We start from the raw sequence: 26,214 nt of genomic DNA, 5'->3' as shown, positions 1-26,214 counted from the left end.
CTAGACACAGCGAGCATCTAGCTGGGGTTTTCTTCGCAGTTAAGAAAATGGTTATTAACCACGGTACCATTACTTAAGCAATTAAATATTAACAGGCAATTTGGTAAAGGTGCCTACCAATTCTAATAAAGTCAAAAGTACACGGCGCTAATTCCTCTTTTATTGTCGATATTGATCTAAATATCGGACTTTTCTTTGTCCGAACCCTAGATAACACTACGCCTGTAGTCGAAATCTGCGTCTAAAGTTAAGGCGAGTATATATTTACGTCTATATTAAAATAATAGGGTCGTCTACCGGGTAGTTCTTAACCTTTTTCTAGGCAGCTTACTAGATTTAACAAGATACTTAGAGTTATAGTTAAGCTTAAAAGCGTCCTTAGACTTGCCCAGTGCTTCGATAATATAGAATATTTTTATATAATCGATAGATTGCATCTTTACTCAGCAAGGAATGTCTTATAAAATTGATAAAAGATAAAGTAAGAGGGGTAAACCGGGCGAAATGAATGCTTTATTAGTTTTTTGTATATAATAACCCCGGTTCTCTAGTGCATAACTAGGGGTCTCCGCGCTACTAGTTAATTGGCTTTAGTTTGTTCTTTTCTTATTAGGCTTATCGCAGGTGCTCCGCGCTTAACAGCCGCTTTTAAAAGGGCGCTTTTCGCAAAAGTATTTCAAACTGAAGTTTATTATCCCTTAACCCGCTAATTCTAGCTCTTAGTTATTGATAAGGATTAGCCAATTAAAGGCTCTCGTTTGACCTAATTCTTGGCCACTATAATAAGAACTATAGCGACGTAGGTTATTTAAATCTGTAATTTCTGTGTATATATATTTATAAGTCCTTAAAGTTAAGCTTTATCCAGTATTCCTCTTAATAGGGCCCTATCGTGTAGAACGGAATCCTATAAACAGAACAGCCTAATCTTATTCTTATATTGGCGTATAGTGCAGCTTAGCATTGCACCTTAGCGGGTTAAAAAATAGACCTAAGAGTGACTATCACTATATACCGTTCTGCGTACATTTTTATTTTAGATAATCTTAATAGTATATAGGATAAAGGAGGAAAACAGATAATAAGTTATTTTTTACTCCTATCCCGCTTACTCTATACAGCCTCCTATAGTATTCTTAGCCCTCTTAGGGCAAGTTTTTACCCTATAAGATTTGTTTGTTTTTTTATAAATTTTTAGGTATTCCTAAGAGACTTTTATCGCCTCTACGTAGCCGAAATAAGTGTCGGTTTGGGGCACGTACACGCCCCACCCAAACAAAGCCCCTAAGCATGCCTCAATCATAACAAACCTCACGACACCACCATTTCGCACCTAAATTCGTTTGGTGCAATTACTAATTATAACCCAAGTCACTAAGGAGCCTGCATCCCAAAAGATACGGGCTAAACACTTTACCCCACCCCTAGAATTATACTACAACGCTGGGGAAAATAAGCATCTAAAGACTCCTTTATGTATAGGAGTTCTCTACGCCAAAATCTTTAGCCAATTACTGGGTAAGGCTATTCCTCTAGCTATTATATAGTAGGCTACTAGAATTACTAAGCGCTCTTAGTAATATATTATAGCCTTAAAGTAATACAGAACTATACACAATTCTAGGTTAAAAATAAGAGGGAGAAATCGAGCCCTTATAAAGGAAGACACCTACGCTATTGCCGTATATTTAGACGACCCTAATCTTAATTAAGACTTAAAATTAGCCCTATAGCAGACTATTATTTAAGAGGCCCTAAATTATAAAGATCTTTTAATGGTTCTAACTTAAAGAATAGGTTGCTAACCTCTTAAAAATAAGCTAATTTAAAGAGCTATAAAAGAGGATAAAGGATATATTAATGCAAAGATAGAGGAAGAGAAGTGGCTTAACCCAGAGCAGGTAGATAAAAGGAAGAATTAGTGCTATTTATAGCTAAAAGAAAGACCCTATCCCAAGGACTGGAATAATATTACTTTTTATAATAAATATTACTTTAGTTTAGGTGCAGAAGAAACCCATAAAATTAAAAGAAGGAGTAGTAATCTTTACCACTATTTGCCACAGAATATTTATAAGAAGAAGGGAGTTACTAAAAAGGATAAAAAGGAGAAGGCCTAAGAGAAGAAGCATCTTAAACTGTTTAATGTCTTTATTGTTATTAGCAGGACCTAGAAAAAGTTCTTCTTATATAAAGTAGATAACTAGGTAGGCAAAATAAGCTTAAAAGCCTACACTAAGCAGGTGTTGCCATGGCTTCTTTTAAAGTTTAATATTAAGGGAATTACTTTATATTAGGATGCAGATTCAGCGCATAAATTAAGGGAGTCTTTAGCCTAGGCAAAGGAATGGGACTTAAAGCTTCTAATATTGCCTGGTTTATTACCAGATCTATTAATTATGGAGTCCTTAGCCTATCCTATTAAGAAGAAGTTCCATTTAAAGCGCGTAGAAGAGGAGGATACAGCATTAAAGCGTTTTATAGATATTTGGGAGAATTAAGTGGATTAGAAGAAGATTGTAGAGATATACAGCTGGTATACGAAGCGCCTGCATAAGTGCATTAGGGCTAACGGGCAGATAACTTAATATTAAATTAATTTGGCTATATTATGGTGTTGTAAACGATGATCGTAAAGCATGATTTTGGTAGGTGCGCACGTGCCCCAAACCGACACTTATTTCGGCTACGTAAAGATCGCTTAGTCTAAATTGCTAGAGTATACACGTGGCACCAGATTGTAGTAGTATTAGACCTCTTGTTTAATTGTTATAATCCGCTTCCTTATAAGATATTCCTAAATTGACGTTAGTGCTCTATATTATAGGGCAGTTAATAGTCTGCGTAGTAAATGGGATTGGTAATTAAGGGGGTGAATCTAAGCTTACGAGAGCCCTAGTTGCATAAGCCATCAGTTTGCAAGAGCTATTAGTTTAGCAGCTTTGGCGGAAAAATAGTTAACGTGCTCTACTTTATCCGGCCACCCTACTAGCACTAAGACGTCCTTATACTAAAACAATAATGCTATCAATTTAGAACTCCAAATCACCCCAGAAAAAGGGTAGACTACTTATTAGCGTATAGTGGAATAACTATATAAAGACGCGTCTTGGTACTAGTAGGGTGGCTAGATAACTAGGGTAGCCAGATAAGTAGTAGAACACGTTAATATGTTTAACCCCCTAGTAGCCTATACCCCCTAGTAGCCTACTCTACTAAAACGCGCGGCGCGTATAAGGCAGTTAGTTAACTACGAATAATTGTATTTAATACAGCTATTTACTACGTGCTTAATTGACGTCTTGCGCATATTCTTGCCGTGTGTTCTGTTAAATGGCATATACTACACTTACGTGGTGCCCGTTATGGTCGCTCGGCCGCTGCCTCTGCTATATTGGCGATGCAGCGCCTAGCTGTTATTTGGGGTGTATTGTATATTAATATAGCACTTTAAAGGCTTTTAAACTGGCCCTACTTGTAGGCTTAGATAGCTAGATTAACTCTGCCCTGTCGATATATAGCTTCTTATTATAGTGTTGTCATTATAGTAGAGGTCTTGTAACGCGTCGCGCGTTTTAGTAGGGTGGGCCACTAGGGGGTATAGGCCACTAGGGGGTCAAACACGTTAACCAGACGTTTATCTAAGTTTATATAATCTGCACATGATAAAATTAATACGTGATTATAACGTCTGGAAATAAGGTAATTTTTAGGACACTAGGTTACTGCTGACTAATTCTATATATAATCTATGCGCCGTCACGTAATTATCTACCCCTTAACGTCTTCCTGACTTTTATATAGTGCTCCGTCGTCTACTAAATATGAAAATATTGTTTAATACCTTGTTAAAAGTCGCTTCTTAATAGCTACTTAACTTAGGGCTTATTAATGCAACACTAGAAGTCTATAGAGCGACTTTTAAACCCTTACCTAATATAGGGTCTCTTTTATCTCAGCATGAAATCTTTCTACATCTATATAGCGATAATAGTGATGCTTATAAGCGTGTACGCGGATTTATCTCTTATCCTAACTACTAGAGGATAGAGGAGAATGTTTTTAGGGACCTAGTCTAACTTATATTGGACTACTACTCGCAACGCGGACAGCATTTTTAAGACTGGAGGGAAATACCATAAGGCATTCTAATGGGTTTATTGGCAAAAAAATACAATTTATTACAAGATTCGTTAAAAGCCGTAGAAGAAGAGCTAGGTAAGGCAGTACTTACCTATAAGCTGCTTTTGTGACTAACTAGGATTACGAAGGTAAAAATAGCCTACTATATTTAAAGCCATTATTTAGTGGCCTAGCGTACAAAGCTTCTTAGTTAGGTATATTGGGGAAGAGCTATTAGCGTAGAGGCGGGCATTTTATAAACTAGCTAGTACTTAGCCTAGCTAAACCCTCTAAAGTCTCCAAAGTTGCTTAAAAAAAAGACGTTTACTTAACGAACAATAAAGCAGAGTTCACTATGCGGTTCCGTTACTTGGAAATTATACTAGCAATGGATTAAGAGGATAGTTACTACCTACGGTTAGTGCACGCAGAAGCCTATAAATATCTACTTAAACGCCCTAGCCGACAAAAGAGCATTCTAATAGTTATAAACTACGCCGAAGTGTGCGTATATCTAAACGCGTAAAGAGGCTGGCCGAATCTTATCTAGATATCTTACCTATACAACTAAACACAACAGCTGAGTAGAAATTAAGACGGCATACCACAACCTACGTAAATGCCGCATGCTCTACTAAACCGTAAGAAATCTCAAAGGTAATAAGCGAGAAGGCTAGGCGTAACTAGAGGAGAAATAGTTGACGTATTACTAATATCTGCGAACCTTTAACTCGCCAGCTATATTTCCAATGAAGTAGGTAGGGCTTTAGCGGCCACAAAATATCGCCCGCCCTCTTAATACCTCCTCTGCGTAAAGCGTGTATTAGCGTTATATAATTACTTTTTTAGTAGGCCCAGGTCTTGCTTAGAAGTCGTATCCTCTTCACGCTTAGATTCTTAGTTACCGGTCCCGGAGTGTTCTAAACCTATCCCTTAGCACGATGATTTAGGTCCTTAGGTTATTAATAAGAACCAACCAATTAAATTAGCTGAATTTGATGTCCGTACTTAAGAATATAAAGCTTTTAATTTATAGTAATTTGATATATAAACTTAATTTTTAGAGTCAAGTCGCTTAATATAAGGTCGCTAGCAGTTGTCCTTCCTATAGAATGGTATTTTACACATACCGCAGCCAAAATAAGTCCTCGGAGCACGCTTACGCCTCTCCCATTCCTTACTTTGTAGTATTTAATAATAGCTCTAATAGAGCTTTCTAACGTGTACCTAAGTACCGTTAACTAAAATCGGGTTATCTTACCACCGTCTTAGCTACGTATTACCACGTTTTAGTTGCCTAACCCCCCCCTTCTTCCCGTTGCTCGCACCCACCTTACATATATAGTCTTTTTTCCTTTATAGATCAATCGACATATAAGTCCTCCTTTTCCGACCTGGTTTTTTCTAGTCAATAAGTACGCCTGCCAGCCTCTACGCAAGCCAAGCAGTAAACCTTGTCGAACAGCTTAATTAGCTCGTATTAACCGGACGGTTTAGAATAAAAACTCTATTAATTTAGGCTAGCTCTAGGAGCCCCTTTAGATATATAAGGTAGGTATAGGTAACAGAAACAGGGTAGTAAGATATATAGTGGTAGGTAGTAGGGTGGTGAGATATAGGTTTCCAATTACTATATTAAGCAGGAAGTGGAACAGAGGCTTCCAGGTCCCTCCATAGATCCTCTACATCATAAAGTATAAGCGCAATTAATCCGCAATATCTACACTATATATATAGTAATTGTACCAGAAAATAAAGGTAGGAATAGGCAGTTAAGATTAGTTCTCCTAGGATTAAGAGTCTCCTAAAAGCTCTAAACCTAAATACATTGCCTATATATTATAAGAATGGTTCTTTATATATAGTTATTTGCACGAGACCAGCAGCCTCTATACGATTTGCTTATATCCCTTCTCTATAGCATACAACAGTATATAAGAAAATCGCATTCTCTAGGCGAAATAAGCCGACCTGTTTAAGAAATACCTCCTATTAATCCTTGCGGTATTCCGCCTCTAGTGTATAATCTCTTAGGCTTGTTATTATCAATATAGTCGTCCGCATCTCTGTCCGCCTCCTAACATTATACCTACTAATCTAACCATTTTGGAGGCCCTAGGTGGGTAGGGTTGGCCGTATAAAAATCACGGAGCTTATGCGGGCTATTTTTAAAGTTGGACACATTGTACCACTTTAGGTCGTTCTTATACCTAAGCCATTTAATATAGTACTGTAGCTTTCTGCGATAGATACGGGCTTTAAGGATCTCCTCTACCTTATATTTATCGTCTTTATTTACTTTAGTTAAAGGAGCTGTCTTAGATTGCAAATAGAGTGTAGAAGCGTACTTATTATTCTAAGGTCTGCTACGGAGCAGAGATGGCTTTTGTCGCCTTATAGAGTGTGCAGCGCGCCCAGAATGCTGCTTCGACGCTATATTTAACTTTCGACTATACTGCTTGCGGCTAACAGTATAGGCCAGCAGGGGGCGTTTCCGCTTACGCGTCGGCAACGTGTCGCACGTTGTGTGGTTATCGCTGTCGCTATCGTTGTCGCTACCATCGCCATCGCCATCGTTACCGCCGCTGCTACTCGCATTTTCGGGCGTAGGAAATTCGCCTTAGCACTAATTAGATAGGACGGACGTACTTACAATGGTATATACTTACCTTGCCTCTTTGCCTTTATCGGTCGCTGCGGCTAATATATTGTAGCTTCTAGGACAGAGTGGCTACCGGCCTCTTACGTTAGCTATTTAATATTCGTCATTAGCGATAGGTTGGCAAAACGCACGGTATTTTTCTTCTCGCCATCGCAGCTCGAGCGGGGTAGTAAGTCGTTTACAGTTGGCTGCGTTAACGTAAGTTCGCGACGCGGGAGCTCACTAGCTTAAGGCTCCGCTCCCTTAACCGCCTCCAAGTTAATAGCATCCTTTACACCTATAGGACACTCTCTACCGCGACACTCCGGGATTAAAATACCCGAGACTTCAAACTAATTGTCTATCTGCGTACCTATATCATCTTCCTACGGGTAGCCCTTATTATTGGTATTAGTATCGGATTCAGGTTAACTGTTTTTAATAACGACTGTATTCTCTATACAATGTTAGAAATGGTATACAAGAGCTACTATCCTAATTAGGCCTAGGCACTTACCTTAATTACTACCCTTAGAAGGAGCGGGCTGATTTAAGCTTTTATCCCTCGTGTCTTCTAGAGAAGTTTATATTAAGACGCTTTGCTTAACCCCTACACTTTTACGTTTATCCTAGGTGGAGAAACCGTCGTCACTACTAACATCACTACTTCCTCCATCTCCACCACCACTAATTTTACCATTAACTTCGTCGTCTGCGCTTATGTTAAAATATTATTTCGTTAGCTTTAGGGACGCCTACCTAAGCATATTAAATCCATAACTTTGGCTCTATGCGACGTGGGTACAAGAACCCCTTTATTCTTTAGCTAAGTATTTAATCTAGGCGCGATCCCTAGAATCTTATCAATGTTATACTATTTATTAACGGTAGACGCGGTATTCTATAGGTTAGGACGTTAAGAGCATTGCTTTAGCTTAGGGGGACTATTATAAGGTATAATATAAAGGGGTTTTTGCGTCTAAGAGACGGGAAAAGCATTAAAAGACATTACTATCGCTGCTGTCGTTGCTCTCTTAAAGGAGTCCTAGTGGTGCGAGAAGAACGGGGATAGTGAGATTTAAGTAGGCGAAGGCTCTATATTTAAGGAACCGTCACCAAATTTAGATTCTTTTAGAGAGCTTATATAAATGACATTTAGCGCTTAGCAGGTAGCAGCCCGTATAAGGCCGTGTTTAAAACGCATTTACGCTAGAGGAATACCAAGCTGGCGAATTACCTTCGCGCTATATAGCTAAGTTTATCATCCGGCCGCAAAGATTTAGTGGCGATATAGCCCTCGCATAAAGCCTCTCTTATTAAATAAAAACGTGCGCGAATATCCTACTAATACCCGTTAAGGGGAACGAGGGATTATAGCGCCAGCTCCTAGGAGCCAGGCTGCATTGCCAGATATACTACCCCTTTTCTGTTAGAGTCCGCCTAACAATTATACAAGTCTATAGATGCCCGTTCCGTGTAATCCGCGCCTTATATACTATATAGAGAGATCCTAATATAAAATTTCATATTATCGGCGACCCTAAAGCCCAAGTTTAGGCTAAAATATAGGTTTAGGCTCTAGACCTTAGGCTTCTAGCGGCGTAGATTACACCATATAGAGAGACTGGCGCCTAAACAAGCCCCTATTGTGCTAAAAACGCTATAATAGGACACTGCTATTATGCAAATAGATATATATTACTTAACTTAATACATTATATAGCCTAGGCGGGTACTTTTCTTAACTGCTACCTGCATAGCTTAATAGCGGGTCATAGCTGTAACGGAACCTTATAGCAAGAACTACGGTGGGCTTGTTATTAGGCTAGGTGTGTAGGAAATGCAAGTACAAAAGTCAACAACGCAATAACAACTGGTGGAGTGGTCTAATAGATTAACTCTAATTGTATTCTAAGAATCACTATAAGGAAGGAACTATCTAGGTAGGGACTAAGGGTCCTTAAATACACAACCGTACTCCTATAAAATCCTTTTTATACATAATATACATCTTATATATAAGGTACGTAAGTTCCTCTTATTCCTCTTGTTTAATACGTAGCACATTATATAACCTTAGTTACTATTCCTCGTCACATAGTTCTATTAGCTCTATCCTAAACCATGCCTAAATTAACCAACTAGCTTCTTCCGTCTCTTCTCTAAGTAGTTATAATATCGTACTTAAAGCGTCCGTAACACTATCTCCCTCCTCTTTATCTTCGTCCTTAAAGATTTAAAATATCTCTAAGTTATTTACTAGAGGTGTAATATCCATCTAATTAATTTAGTTAATATTATTGCTTATTATACCTAAAGTAATTTCTTCTTTATACGCCTAACGTTGTGCTCGCACTATTACTGCAATATTATCTCTTAGTGAGATTATACCGTCTCCGTGTTCTTATTGTTCGAAAAAGGGGTTAGTTTATATTACGTTAGCGAACCCATCTTCGCGATAACTATTTTTTTGCTTAGAGTGTACTAAAGCAAATATTCGTTCGTCCTATAACGTTTGCTTTACTTTTAATACTAAATATACGCAACCTATTACTCTTAATAGTCGTCTGGTTCCCTAATTAATTTATCTTAGGGTCTTATATTCAATCTACTGCTATACAGCTAGATAGTAAACTATTACAAGCCCTTACTAAGTTGGAACGTTCTTGTAACGCGGAACAGAAGGCCCTAAATGCTTAAATTGCGGCGTCTACTCGTCTGTTTTATCTTAAGAAGGTTTATAAGAAGGTTTGTTTTAAGAAGTAGAAACTTATAAAATAAGGTTTATAGGAACTAGGCAATAAAAGAACAGACTCTCCTTTAATAGAGAAGGAAATAGATCTAAGTAGTTCGGCAACTACTCTTCTTAGGTCCCCCTTAGGTGACTCATTCTTTAGCGATCCTTTTTTATTAATACTACCTAACCTAATTTCTTCTAATACTCCTATACCTTTCCTATAGCGTTCTTTAAATTCTCTAGTGGCTCCTAGGTAGTCTTAGTATAGCCTATCCACTTAACTTCGTACTATATTTTATTATTAATGTCCTTATAATTAACGATCTTTAATACTTACCATTTATCTTCTTCTTGTCCTCTATATATGTCTACTTTATAAACTGGTGGCTTAATATTCCTATATGCTAGCTCTAGCATTACGATATACTATATAGGGTAGATCTTTATTTTAGCTAGCAGGTTTAACTTAAATATAACCGGTGAAATCCTCTGTGTAATTTTAAAAGGTCTTAGTTTAACGTAGTCTAACTTCTTACTTAGTTATTAACTCTTAAAATTTTTATATAGTAACCATACTTTATCTCCCTCCTTAAGATCTGGTCCCTTAGATTTCTTAGTATTATAGTACTTTTTTATTCTCTCTTATACTTTCTTTACTAATTCTATAAGGTCTACATAAAGATTTATTAACGTCTTCATTCTTTCTTTAGCTGTACTACTTATTTTCTTTACTTACTATAGTAATAACGATGTTCTTAGCTTATATCCGTAATTTGCCTTAAATGGTAATATGCCTATTCCTTCTTAAGGTATTACATTGTATATAAACTATATAACTAGTAATAGTAATACCTAATTATTCTATATATAATTGATATAATACCTTAGATACTGCTCTAGCGTCTAATTTAATCTTTCCGTTTAACCGTCTGTCTGCGGATAATATACAGTAGAAGTTACTACTTAAACTCCTTACTCCGCTAAGAACACTTCCTAGAATACTACTACGAATCTTAGATCTCTATCCAATATAATCTTACTTAGTGCTCTATATCTTATAAACACTTCTTTAACATAGATTCTAGCGACATCTTCCACTAAGATTTCTTCTATATATGCTATAAAGTATCCCCACTTCGTAAGCTTATCTATTATTACTAAGATCGCGTTATAATCTTATCCGGTAATAGGATCTTTTAATTTTGGTAACTTAATAATAAAGTCCCATAATATAACCTCCCATAGTCTTTCTGGTATTTTAATAGGTTGTAGCCCTCTATATAGCTTATGCCTTATTAGTTTATTCCTTTAATAATCTAGATATTCCTTTATAACTTTTCTAGCTATCCTCTAGATTCCGTTAATAATGTACTCCTTTTAAAGTCTCGATACTAAGCCCGTAGCTCCATTATATCCTTAAGTTAGTCCCTTATAGAAGTCTTCTATAAACTACTCTGCTATACTTCTTAGAATATACTTCGCTTCTTAATTTTCGTATATATCTATCTATAGATCTTCTAGCTATGCTTCTAGAATTCTTTATACCCAAAAGCTTTCTAGTATCTCGTAGACTTTCTCTAGTTTATTATCTTCTTAAGTTACTGCAATTCTTGGATAATTATACCTAATTAATCTATCTATATCCTTTTGCAATAAAGCCCTTAATAGCTTCTCCTTATTTTATAGTTTAGCTTTACGGCTTAGAGTATCTACCCTTATATTGTCTGTACCTTTAGTATACTAAATCTTAAAATAGTATTCCGTAAGTATCTCTACCCATCTAACCTATCTTTAGTTAAGTTCCTTTATTATTAAGAATTTTATTAGGTTCTTATAATCCGTCTTAACCATAAATAGTTTCTCTATACCTTATAAGAATGCTCTCTATTCCTTTAATACTATAACTATACTTAATAACTCCTTATTATAGATGTTATAGTTTAACTTTAGTAGTATTATCTTTTAACTATAGTATACTACTAGGTGCTATCCATTTTAATGCTTTTATATAAAGTATACCCCTAGTGCATAGTCTAATATATCCGTCTCTATAACCGTCTCTAGTCCTAGTTAATAGATCTTAAGAACTGGCTCCTAGGTAAACAACTCTTTAACTTTCTTAAAGAGTTCTCTTTACTCCTCTCCTTATACCTATAGTTCTTCTTTCTTTATTAACCTTATAAGTGGCTTAATATCCTTTAACTACTGCGCTATAAACCTTCTACAGTAATTATAAAACCCTAAAAACAATCTTAACTATATAACGTTCTCTAGTTTCTACTAATTTACTATAGCCTTAATCTTCTTTAAATCTATACTAAGTTAGCCTAGTTTAATAATAAATTTAACAAAATTAGTCTTCCTAGTAAAGAACTCGTATTTCTTAATTGCTACTAGCATTTGTTCTTCTTATAGTCTCTTTAAAACCTATTTAACGTATTCCCCGTATTCTTCCTTAGTTATTAAGTAGATAATAATATTGTCGAAATATACTATAATAAATTTATCCAAGTATTCTCCTAATACATTATTAATACGCTTTTAGAACGTTACTAGTGTGTTTATAAGCCCGAATTGCATAACTAATAGTTTATATAGTCCTTCCTTTAACCTAAAGACTGCCTTCTATTTATCGCCTTCCTTAATCCTAATCTAATGGTACGCCTATCTCAGATCTATCTTTATAAAGATTTACACATTGCCTATCCTATCTTAGATTTTGCTAATTAAGGGTAAAGAATACCTATCCTTCCTAGTGATACTGTTTAATTATCTATAGTCAATATATAGCCTTAGTTTACCATTTTTCTTTAGTACGAATAGTACTAGATAACCCGCTAATAACTGCAATAGTCTAATATATCCCTTTCGTAGATTTTCCTAGACAAACTCTTTTAACGCTCTACCTTCTTCTTCAGTAAGTTTATAGATTAGAAAGAACTTTAGATTTATTTCTAGTTCTAACTCTATCTTATAATCCTATACTGCATATTCTAACAGCTTCTTACTTCTTAGTAACTATAGTTTCTTACCATACTTATAGTATCTCTTTAGTATATAACTTAGTCCTTTTTCTATTTCTTTATAGGTTGCTCCTACTTAGTACTATACTAACTTGGCTTATTATTGTATCTTACGGCGTTAAGTATCTCTAATATTAACCTGACCTATAATCTAATTAATCCTCGGATTATATTTCTATAACTAAGGTATACCTAATACTGCCTTGTCCCGTCCCAATAGTAGGATATTAAAAGACATCTCGATTTATCTCCCTTTAATAGTTATCTAAATAGGTCCTATTTTAAGATTAATAATCCCTCCTCTATAGGTTATTAGATCTCCTAAAATTATAACTAATAGGTAAAGTTGTTTCTTTTGTCTATAAGGTAGTCCTATTCTCTTAACTGCTGCTAGTAAAATATAGTTTTGCGTTACTCTATTATCTATTAGCGCTTTAAACTGCTAATCTTACCAATTAACTTATAAATTTAGGTGTTATCCTTAAATTCTTTTAAGGGTTTAAGGCTCTACTATTAGCTCCCTTTAGTTCCGTAGGCCTCTACTTTTCCTANCTATTAGCTGCTTAATCCTAATATACTTAGCTTACTCTTTAGCCAATACCTAGTTCGCTTTTTATCTTTAATATACCATAGATATATATTTTCTAGGTATTCCTACTACTATTATCCGTCTAAGCATTCTTCCATAAGGAATCTTTCTAGTTAAAGTACTAAACTTTCTTCCTCTTGGACCTCTGCTGGATGCCATCTATATATATATTTGGCATTCCTATATTATTACTTATCTGTTATCTAGTATATCCTTATAGGGTATTTCCGATTCTTTTCCTTTAGATTCTTATATATTTCGTATATATCGTTTACGCACGCATTCCATAATAACGTATAGTGTGCTAGGTGCTTTAGGTTAACTCTTAGCTTATTTTTATCCTTAAGTTTAAACCTTTATTGTACTAATCTAAACGTTATAACTTTATTTACAGGTACTAAGATGCGCCTCTTACTTCTCTAGTCCTCTAAACGTTCCTCTAGATCCTTTAACATTATAATTAAGGCTCCTTTAATATGCGTTATGGCCTTTTCTATAATTAGGTAGTTCTAAATAACTTTTTTATCTAATTATATATAGAAATCTTCCTACTTATTATTATGCCTTTGCCTATACTACTTTTAGTATAGCTGCTAGAGTATATACAGTCTATCTATAAAGAAGTATCTTCTTATTACTGTATTGTGATAGCCCTTTATATATTGTTTCTCGAACCTAGTTAGAATCCCTAAATCCTCTTTATCTTCCAGTTTGGTAAGCTACTTAGCTCTTAGTATACCTACTCTTAGTCTATTAGTAATTCTTTATACTAATACTCTATCCTTTATATATCCCAATATACTAGATCTTTTATCTAGTTTCTGTTCTTACTATGTAATAATTCTTTGCCTAAACTCTTTTATAGTTTCTTTTAGTTTGCGCCTTACGCTCTAATCCTTAAAGTCGTCTTACTTCTTAATCCTAGTATTAATTTTTTGATCTTTAGTCCGAATACTTTATTTAACTAGTAAATCCTCTAGGTTTATATATTCGTCTCCTAATCTAATTACTATTTATACCGCAGATTCTCTAATCTATAAAGAAGCTCTTTACCTCTTATCTATAGGTGTCCTAATTTGTACTCCAAATTCTTAACCCCTTAGGTTCTTTAATCCTAAGCTCGCTTCTAACTTAAGCTTAGCTTTAGCCTTAGTCTAACTAGGCTTACTTAGTGTTCTTATCTTATCTTAAGAATCTTATACCTGCAGGAACTTCTATCCTAAGCTTATTTATATATTTTTAAACTAAGCTGCTACTCTGCTCTATTGGTTATTATCTATTATAGGTCCTTAAGCTTGCCTTATCTCGTTTTAAAAATCTTAGTTATCTCTTATCTCGCTATAAAAATCTTAAGCCTTTAGCCTTTTGCCTTTATTAAGTGCCGAAGTGGTTTACTATTTTACTTCTCTTGCGTTTTATAAAGCGATAAACATCGTGTCTAGTGGGGTTTCGATCCCTACTAATATTCCCTATTCTATAGTGGAATTATCCTCTACCTCTAGTATAATATTTCTAAGGTTTACTTACTCCTAGTAAGCGGCCCTTGTTGCCTTATCGTTACAGAATATTTTACCTAGGTTAAATTCATCGTCCTTAATATCTAATCTGCGAACTAGTTTATTAGTTCCTTTATATCCTATAGGTGCTGGCTCTTATAGCTAATAGCTTATGCCATACTTAGCATCCTTATAAATTTGGTATGCGTTATTATAACAAAACGCAAAACTTCTAATTAAACATTCTTTTGTTCCTTATAGCACATTATCGTCCCTTTATACGTATATATCGTCTACTAGTCTTATACCCTTTACTATATAATAACTCTACCTACTTTTATAGTCTCTAACGTAATAACTTTATTTTCCGCAATTTATGTAAGCTCCTTTTTTAAACCATTTCTCTTACTATAGAGTCCGCCTAAATGTCTTCTGCTAATAAGATCCCTAATTCAGCCTCTACTCCTTAGACCTTTAATTACCTAATCCTTATCCTCTAGGTTTCTATAGTTTACTCTATCTCTTATAGGCTTTTTTAGTGCCACTTAGGTCCATTAGCTCTACGCTATACTATAGTTTCTAACTTAGCTTTTGTTATTGCGTACTCTACGCCTTATATAACTATAGAACTCTATCTTAGCCTCTCTTAGCCTATTCCCTTTAGTAGATCTAATTATTAATCTTAATTACCTAATCTATTAGTTCCCTTAGGGTGTCCGCATCTTTTATTAGGATAATCGCGTCCTAGACTTTAGCCTTAAGTCCCTGTTTGTACTATGCCTTAAGCGCCCTATTATTCTACTTTACTTATATTGCTAGTATCTGAAACTATATTATATACTTAATTGCTAAAGTTTATTACACGAGGTTCTAGAGTTTTCTTTCCGCTATAGTTATTTCTTCTAGGTCTCCAAATATCTGCGTAAGTCGTTCTGTAAATCCTTCCCAACTTAAGAACATAAATTACACGTCTTAGTTAGTAGTCGTTATTCCGTTTATCTATATCTCTATAAGGTAAAGTTTAAACCACTTAAGTACTTTTCCTAATAAGAATAGTCCTGCGTAGGCTATCCAATCTATGGGTATAGGTAACTTTACTCCCTCTTATAAGACCTTAAAGTACATTTACGTAAGAAATCCTTTAAGCTTTAACCTCTTTCCTATAAATCTCTTAATTAATAATAGCTTAATCTTTGCTGCTCCTATCCCGTTAAGTCTTTCTTCTAACACTATATTATTAGCTGTTAGCTAGTTAACTATTTCCTATAGCTATCCGACCGTTATAGGTTGCTATAAGTTAGTATCTGCTATACTAGTATCACCTCCTGTCCTTAAAGTAGTTGCTGCCGTTAATAGCGTCATAGTGGCTGCTTTTAGTGGCATGTTATTTAACTTCTTATATTAATACTATAACTAGGTAGTAATTATATAACGGAACCTTGTAGCAAGAACTACGGTGGGCTTATTATTGGGCTAAGTGTATAGAAAATGCAAGTATAAAAGTTAACAACGTAATAATAACTGGTGGAGTAGTTGCCTAATAGATTAACTCTAATTATATTCTAAGAATTACTACAAGAAAGGAACTATTTAGGTAGGGACTAAGGGTCCTTAAATACATAACCGTACTCCTATAAAATCCTTCTTATACGTAATATACGTCTTATACGTAAGGTATGTAAGTTCCTCTCATTCCTCTTGTTTAATACGTAGCATATTATGTAACCTTGGTTACTATTCCTCGTTATATGGTTCTATCGGCTCCATCCTAGACTATGCCTAAATCAACCAACTAGCTTCTTCCGTCTCTTCTCCAAGTAGTCGTAACATCGTACTTAAAGCGTCTGTAACAATAGCCGTGCTTACCTAGCCTAACTTTCCAGTGAAACTGGGCTAGTAGCGACACTTAGAGGGTTTAAGGCCAATTGTTTCCCTAAAACTATATAGTCCCATAAGCTTACTAAGCGTCTAGCTAAAACTATATAGGCTTAACCCCTCCTACTAAGATATTATTGGGGCGTCTAAGGCGACTCTATTGCCGTTCCGCGTAATTATTAATATAGTAGGTGGCCGAAGATCTCTAAAGTAAGAAGCTATAGGAGGGAACGTCGGCTTCTAAAGGGGGGAAACTAAAAGGTATAGAAGTAATGCGAGAAGGAAAAGGAAATCAGTACCTGTTTATAAGCGATTCTTATACAAAGGGCAGAAGAGACTTTAAAAACACTGCCTAGCTACAGGAAACCCGAGGGAAATAGAGTGGATAAAAACCTAGGCAGGGGCAGAGATACTTACTAAATGTTAAAGAGGAGAGGTATAAATAGGGACTGCCAAGGGACGTATTGCAGCGTAGCGCCGTCGTCGGCGGTCCATAAAAGGGAGGAAAATTAGAGACAGCCGGGCAGTGTAGCGATTGCATAATTGCTAAGGGGAGAGAAAATGCCTTATAGATACAGTTCAAGCGTCTAATAAGGAGAAAGCGCGGTATTGGGGGAAAAGAGACGATGGAGGGAGGAAAGTAAACCGGCGAGGGAAGCGTGCTTTTATATGATGAGGTCAGCGCACGGGCCAAATAAAAGCGGCGAGATGCTAAGCGAGCATCCATTTCCTGCTGCGGAAACTTCTATTTCCTAATGCAGCTCCACTCTTACACAAATACCTTATAATATAGCGGTCATATTTTTTAAAGCTACTAACTCTCCTATTAAGTTAGCTAAGCCTATAGCTAAGTTAATTAACTAAGCTACCTAATCTCTTTATTACCCCTAATAAAGTAAGCTAGGGGTTAGTAAGCTTTATTAAAAGGAGTTACTAAACAGACTATATTAAGATGACTTCTTTATCTTATTAGTACGGAGTAAGTATTTCCTTATAGTTCCTTTTATATTAGCCTTATTATTCTTTAAATTACTTTTACGTTCTAGTGCTAACTAAATATCCTACTTATATTAGTAAGCTAGTAAACGGATATAACTATAGGGAAGTAACTATCGCATACTTACCCTACTGTATTAACGGCCTTATTAAAGCCCTTAGGATTAAAAGTATACGGTATATCTTAGCTCTGTTAGCGGTATCCTATAAAGAATTTAATATTTAGAGCGCACCTTAGCCTAATATAATATAGTATCCTCTATTATGGCGTCCGAGTTACTTATTATTAAAGAGATAAGGCAGCTAATAGTTTAAGTATCCTTATAAGAAAGTAAGGAGGGATTTCCTTAAAGGATACTATACTTAATATAGGTTTAGTTAAAGGATATAAAGGCCTTTTATATCCTACTCCTTTTTATTACTTAGCTAATAGGAAAGCTAATAGTAGATTCCGCTTTAACTATACCTTAAAAGTTAAACTAATTTACTAACTTAGGGATACTAGTGTAGTATCCCAAATGTGCTATAATAGGAGCATAATCCTTCCCTATCTATATCTACCTTTACTATACCTCTATAGGAGGGTTATATTAAATAATAAGGGCTAGCATTAACCCCTTTCTTTTTAATTATTCTAAGACGGCGATATAGAGGCAGCTAGTTAAGCGTTATTTTATATAGTAATACCTATCCAGTTATATAGCTTTACTTAAGCCCTATTATACGCCTTAATGTAACTTCCTATTACCTTAATAGCTAATAAGCTAGGCCTAAGATTAAGACAAGGTAAATAGGCAACTTAGCTTTTAGACAGCCCTAATAGTATAGGGTTTAGAGGCGTTTATATAAAATTATAAACTAGAACTTAAAGCTAATAATAACCTTCTAATAACGCCTTACTTAGCAAGAATAGCATTATATAATCTACTTTTAACGCCTACCCTTTATAGAGTAGGATATCACTTAAGCAGTAGACTTATCTTAGCTAGTTAATCTTATATATTTACTCCCTATCTATAGTAAAGGAGCTATTAGTGCGTTATAAGGTGGTTTAATTAGTATTCTAGCTAAGCCCTTTATAAGCGGTCCGCCTTATATAGGCGGTATAATAACTTCTATTAATCTGCCTTATATTTAAAATACTAAATAGCTAGTACTTAGGCACATAAACTTATACCCTTATTTATATATTTTACTGCGTCCTTATTTCTATAAGTAGTTGGTTTACTTTTTACTTATTATTTATTTATTGGAATACTTTACCTTCTTTTTTTTACTAGCCGTTTTGTCTAGTTATTAACGTTAATCCTTATTTCCTCTATAGTAACTATTTTAGAATTTATTTTAGATCCTTGCTTATAAAATTAACTCTAAAAAAGTTAAACGCACTATTATGGATTTAAGGCGTTAGTGTTGGCCTAAGTATTATTAAACTTCTTAGTCTTTGCTATATATAGGTACCCTCTAAACTATAAAATTACCCTTCTCTATTATACTCTTTCTAGGAAAAATTAAAAACCGTACTTATAATAGTATATTTAGATCTAATAACACTCTTAAAAGCCTATTAAGCAGCCTAAATAAGGCCTAATAATAAATAACCTAATAAAGAGGCCGGTATAGGCCTATAAAGATCCTTATATTCTAAGCCAATAATTAAAAAGAAAAGACTAAAAGTAGCTTTAAAGCGTAATATACCTACTAAGGATTAGGTTTGTGCTATCTTATTTAGCTTATAAATAAATACACCCCCCCTACCGTTCCCGTCAGCTTTGTAGTTAATTATCTTTACATTAATAGTATTACTATATTTATTGTTAACTTCATCACCATTATTCCGCTTACTATAATGCTTAATTATGCTACTAAAGCGATTACGCTCCGCGCCGGTAATATATTAAGTGGTCTTTTAAACGCAACTTTTAGGTATATTTTTCCGCTTCTTATTTATCCTAATATTATCTAACATTTAGCGCAGAAATGCTATTAAATTAATTATCTCTATCTTAGCCCTAACTAAGGGCCTGTTAGGTGACGAAGTCACCTCGCCTATATATATTGTTCCGCATAGCAGTGCCTGGCATTAAGCTAGTCACTCGCTTACCTTTTAGTTTGTATAGCTAAGTGGTGCGGAGCTTATCACCTTATGGGCCAGATTACTATTATAAAACTTCCTTAATTAGTAGTATGCTCTTAAACTTACTCCTTATCCTTAGTATATACTTCTTCTTTAGAGGTATTAACTAGGTAGAACAATATTTTAATATAATAGTAGCAGGTACTACGGCCGGTCTTCTAGCTCTATATATAGTAGTATAATTATTTTAACTACCTTCTACTCTACGCTATTAAGTAAGTTTAATAATAGCTTTAAACCTATATGAAATTTTAATAAAAAAACTAGATAAGTAATAAACGTTATATAAGCTGTCTACTTATTATAGGCGATAAGTAAGTGCTAAACAGACGATAAATAGGAGCAATACTAATACCTTTCGCTATAAAGAGGACCTTATTATAGACTCTTGCGGCTAAGTTACCCCCTATCTCTTTTACTTCCCTTACTACTCTTTCTAATTAAGAATTTTCTCTAAAGGAAAACTTCTTAATATAATATAATATATTACTAAAGAGAGAAGGAGCTACCTACTACTACCTTCCTCCCTTCCTTCCTTCCCTCTCTTTTTTTACTTATTATCTTAAATATAGAGATAGTAATAATAATACGTTCCCCTTACAATATATACTAGTAAAGGGGAAGTCCGCGTATATTAATAAGACACTTTATACGCATTAAATATATATCTCTTAAAATATATTATATTATCTAGCTTAATAGAATATTTAGGGTGGCGATATTAAAACTCTCTTTAATATTCGGGGAGTTAAAAGTGGGTTTCTACGTGCTTCTTTAGGACGTCTTTTTACAGTATATAGCGCATCTGTTTTTTGTGCAAGAACTCATTATTACCTATATAAATAAGCTATACTAGGTAGGGAAGTTCTATAGGATATAACTAAACAATCTTGGCTTTAGCGGTATCTAAAGTGCTAAGCTCTTATTAAACAGACCTATAATCTTTATTATCTAGCGACTCTTCCTTTAGGGATATATAGTTAGGAGTTTAGTAATTTAAAGTACTCTTAAGGCTAATATCCTTTCACTTTCGCATATAAGATACTTTCTTACTTTTAAAAATAATAAAGTCTATTTTCTTCCGTTTTAAAGGTTTACGTTAAGCCGTTTCTTATTAATAATATAGTTAAGCTAGGTTTTCAATAAACTTAACCTAGGCTTTTTTATTTTTAAAAGGTGCGAAAAGCATTCTAGTAATAGTAGCCCGCTCTTAAAGTTTAAATTCTACCCTTAGTAGTATTAATACCTTAGTTAGGCCCTTCCTACTAAGCTACCTAGCTATTTTAATCGTGTTAATTAAGTTATAGAATTCGTAAATAGCGGTTATTAATTATTCCCTTTATAACCTTTAATACATTATACTAATATTCCGCTTAGTCTTATTATATTACTAGTATAATTTAGTGCCTTTAACCTTAGTAATAGGGTAGAGGCCTTTATTATAGATAAGGTTTTTATATCCTTCTTATTTATTATAAAGCGCTCTAAGCTTAGGGTTATTGCGGACTTCTTTTAGCTAGTTATTATTAAGCTCTATAGGCGCTCGTTAATCTTATAATAGCCCTATTCTCGTAATAGATTTAATAAGAAAATCCTATAAAGGACTTCTAAAATAAATACTCTAGTAATTGCGTGCAATATATATTAGTATATAATACCTCTTATATATACTACTAAGATGGCCTATAGTCTAGTTCCGCTCTTTTAAAGTAATAGTATCTATTTATATAATTAATATATAACTAGGTCTAGAGGTAATTATTAAGTAGACTTACCGTTAATGTTTTTACCTAAAGCCTATTATAGCTAGTATAGCTCTAATACCTGTTACGGACGCTTTAAGTACAATGTTATAACTACTTAGAGAAGAGTTGGAAGAAGCTAGTTAGTTAATATAAGCACGGTCTAAGATAGAGCCGGTAGAGCTATATAACAAGGAATAGTAGCTAAAGTTATGTAATGTAATCTGTATAATCTGCGGGATCTACGCGATCCGCGATAGAGTAAATAGAGTATACGTATATTATATATAAGAAGGATTTTTATAGGAGTACGGTTGTGTATTTAAGGACCCTTAGTCCCTACCTAGATAGTTCCTTTCTTATAATAATTCTTAGAATATAATTAGAGTTAATCTATTAGGCAACCACTCTACTAGTTATTATTATATTGTTAACTTTAATTTATATTACCTATATACCTAGCCTAATAACGAGCCTATTATAGTACTTGCTATAAGGTTCCGTTATATAATTACTACCTAGTTATAGTATTAAATATAGAAAGTTAAATAATATACCACCAAAAGCAGCTACTATAATGCTATTAACGGCGGTAACTACTTTAAGGTTAGGAGGTAATACTAGTATAGTAGATACTAATTTATAGCAACCTATAACGGTTGGATAACTATAAGAGATAGTTAACTAGTTAACAACTAATAATGCGGTACTAGAAGAAAGGATTAATAAAATAGAAGCAGTAAAGATTAAGTTATTATTAATTAAAAGGTACTTAGGAGAAAGATTAAAGCTTAAAGGATTCCTTATATAAATACACTTTAAAGTTATATAAGAAGGGGTAAAGCTGCTAATATTAGGAAAAAATTTACCAGTATTTAATTTTACTTTTCTGCCATTTTAGCATTTTCTAGCATTTCTAGCATTTCCTAGCATTTAGCTGCCAAATGCGGCATTTAGAATTAAGTGTTAGTATTTAGCTGCTAAATGCGGCATTTAGAATTAAGTGTTAGCATTTAGAATTAAGTGTTAATATTTAGCTACTAAGTACTAACTATAAGATTACTAAGCATATATAAAAGTATAATTTTCATAATTTTAATATTTTATATATACTTTATTAATATTACTAAGCATATATAAATGTATAATTTTTATAATTTTAATATTTTATATACACTTTATTAATATTACTAAGCATATATAAATGTNTAATTTTTATAATTTTAATATTTTATATACGCTTTATTAATATTACTAAGCATATAAAAAAGTATAATTTTTATAAATTTAATATTATTAATAAAAATAATATATTTTATATTTTATATATATTTTATTAATATTAGTAAGTATAGGGGGTAGGGTGGTATTACAAAAAAATTTACTAGTATCTTAAATTAGGTTTATGCTAATTAAGTAATTTTAGTATTTAGCCGTATTTAGTTACATTTTGCGGCTATATACTATACCGCTAATAATAATACTATAATTTGCGGCTAAATACTACCTTAATAATAAAAGTGCTATAAACTGCAATTTAATACTCTCTTAGAAATAATAATACTAGAAATATTTTAGTTAACTAAGTTTACTATATACGCTACGCTACTACCTATAAGTTACTAGAAGATACGTCCCTTGGCCTATATATACGCCACTATATAATTATAACAGGTTTTACTATATAGCGGCTATATATAGTGTTTAGAACTATTTATAGTTCTATTATACTCTTATAATTATTACTAGTATTAAATAGTCTTAGTGTCTTCCTTTTTACCTTAACCTACTTTTAAGCTTAAATTAGCCTTCTCCTTGTATATTAACTTATGCAGTAATAATATAAATTTAGTTAACTTTAATATCCTTTACTTAATACTTAACTTCTAATTAGCTATAATAGTACTATAGTAGACGGGCTTAGTTTATCCTTATCGATCTATCTAAGTAAATAGTTACTTTACCTCTAAGAGCTTATAGCTTAGCTTAACTATAATAGTATAATTTACGCGCTATAGGTTAATAGACAGCCTAATTAATATAAAGGTATAAAGTAGGATCTACTTAGAGTTATTAGTATTAAAGGTTTGCCTAGCCTTAGCCTTCTTAATATTAGATATACTGGCTATATAGCGGAGTACTTTATCTTTACCGTATTCTTTATATAGCCTATTAAACTAATAAGCTAGTATAAGAGGTAAGTAAGTAGTAATAATAATCTTATACGCTAAACTATCTATTTATTTTTTAATATAAATATAATTATAGATTTTTTTAGCTTAAAAGAACTTTACATTTTGTTAAAAATAGCGGTTAAGTATATTAGTGAACTCCTTACTAAGCGGGTTAGTAGTTTACTTAGTAATAATTAGGTCCTTAAGTATACAACTTTAAGTTTTTAGGCGTTTATTATTAGACTTATTAGACTTATTAGACTTAATTATAATAGGGGTATACTAGTCCCAATATTAGACAACCTAGGCTACGCTTACTACCGTTTTCGCGTTAGTATATAACTTGGCTTAGGTAAGTTTTAGTATCTTAGGTTTAGTATTTAGATCGCTACTATCTTCCTCTTATATAGCTAGAAGTTCCTTATATTAGCGCCTTTACTCTATCCTTACTTGGTCCTTTATAGCTATAATTATAGCCACCTTAGTATTATTAGGGTTGGCCTATAATATAACTAATTTAAAATAGCTGTTTTTTAGGATAAGCTTTTACTAATTAAACTAGAGTATTAACTCCCCTCTATATATCTAAAACATTAGAATAACTATGCAGAAAAATATAGCTAGTTTGCCGAATTTCTTATCTACTATTACTCTAGATGGGTTGGTCTTCGCATCCTTATAAAGATAGTTAAATTCCTTCTTCTTTAGCTGGATATTTTTTTTTAAGCTTAAGCAGTACTTCGAACTCCGTTTCCTTTAGCTTATTTACTTTTTCCTACTTAGGCCTCTTTAATCCTACTATAATAAACCGCATTAGTTATATTAGGTTCCCGTTATTAGGCGTACTAGATATACCCTATATAGTAGGACTACGATTATACGTAATATAGTACTCTTTAACTATATCCTTAATAAATAATATTAAGACTCTACTGGTTGCGTCTAGGTGGTATTTATTCTAGAGAATACGCCTAACCTATATTATACTCTTTAATTTTTAATACGATCTAGGGGTTTTGCCCTTTAGGTATTTCTATATACTAGTTCGTATAGTAATAAACCCGCGTATTAGTTGTGTGGTAATATAATTTCGCGTAGTAATTAAAAGGAATTAGGTTAGGTATCTTAGCGCTAATAGTTCCGTTATATTAGGGGTAGGATAATAATAATTTTTAAATCTAGCTTTACCCTTATGGGTGTAATAGGAGAGTCTTACCAACTAGATATATATTATTGTTATTCTCCTATTATTCCTCGTTAGTCTACTTAAGAGCCTTACAGATTTACGGCTATTTATCCTTTTTTAGTTTACTAAATATCTTAACTTTATTATAGCTAGGGGCGAGAATTATAATCTGGGGCGGGTTAGGGCGCTTTATAATCGCGCCATTTTATAATATTATACTCGCGTCCTTTAGGAATCCTGGTAGGCCTAGGGTCGGTATAAGGATAACTAAATAGCCTCGCTGTGGGTCTATAGGGTACAGTTTCTTAAAGTTATCTTTATAGTAGTATATAATTGGCTGCTTTACTACCTATAGGCATTTTATATCCAGCGGATATATCTTAGGTAGGTAGTGGGTTACGTCCCTAGCGGCTTAGGCCTTTTAAACGTCTATTACGTTCTAATAATAAAAGTAGTTTATTAGCTATTAAGTAATTATTTATACAGTCTTGCCCGCGCTGGGTTTGTCTATGTAGGTGCTGTCTTTTTTAATTATCCTCTCTTACTTAAATGCCTAAACTATATATACTACTTAGTATAGGCTAAATTTAAAGCCTAATATAAGACCCTAATTAGGGAGTTCAATTAGGGTAGTTTTAGAGAGTGCTTTTAATAAGATAAGTAGGAAATACTCTAGAGTAAGTAAAAGATCCACCTCCGATATATGCGCTAGTACACTATCTAGGTTATTCTTCCCGGCCTTATAAAGCTGGGCTAAAAAAGATTACTAGTTAAGCTCTTTCTCTACATCTACGTCTTAGTTATTATTATTAACTAAATCTTTATTTTAGTCGTTATTATTAACCAAATCCTTATCTTAGTCGTTATTATTAACTAAATCCTTATCTTTATCTCCACTCTCTACGTCTTTAGAGTTAGTATAATATAAGAACTAATTATTATATCTACTAGCACGTTACGGCAATTTACTGTCCTCTATAGTAATATTTTAAGGGGTATTAACGGTTGGCGATGCGGTAGTAGGGTCGTCTATTATATTATTAGGCTAGTATATACCTTTAGATTCGGTAATAGGTTGTGGCAATTTACCGTTATCTATGGCAATTTCTCCAGTACCGCTATTACTTACTAATATAGGCTTATAGGCAGATAGATTATGTCTTCCCTTTACTAATCACCTTCTACGCATAATTAGTTTATTATTACTATTTTCCGTAAGGGTATCTACCGCTAATTCTGCTTAAGGGCGTTTCCTACTTCTATTTAGGTTAGCCTTACGACTATTTAACTTCCTAGGCACGGCTGGCTTGCTTTATTATCCTTTGCTAGAGCACTTATTATTAATCTTAGTTAAGGCCACTTATTATATCTACCTAATTTGGTTTTATTATTATCCGATTTCTTATATCTAATAGGCTTACCCTTACTATCTTTCTTAGAGCTATATACTGCTAATCCTAATTAACTTCGCTTCTTGCCTTCTCTTAGTTTACTCT

General features: G+C 33.6%; 1 protein-coding gene across 1 annotated transcript; it reads left to right on the top strand.

Moving 5' to 3' along the window:
* Positions 1-2,078: 2,078 nt before the first annotated feature.
* Positions 2,079-2,558, top strand: K441DRAFT_663921 (uncharacterized protein; the record flags this gene model as incomplete). Its single annotated transcript, XM_067649274.1, has 1 exon — positions 2,079-2,558. A coding segment is annotated over one exon (162 nt), but the record flags the coding sequence as incomplete, so codon positions are not given.
* Positions 2,559-26,214: the final 23,656 nt, after the last annotated feature.

The sequence above is a fragment of the Cenococcum geophilum genome (genome assembly GCF_001692895.1).
Source record: "Cenococcum geophilum 1.58 unplaced genomic scaffold K441scaffold_35, whole genome shotgun sequence".
NCBI classification, from domain to species: domain Eukaryota; kingdom Fungi; phylum Ascomycota; class Dothideomycetes; order Gloniales; family Gloniaceae; genus Cenococcum; species Cenococcum geophilum.
This window is presented reverse-complemented; position numbering and strand designations above follow the sequence as displayed.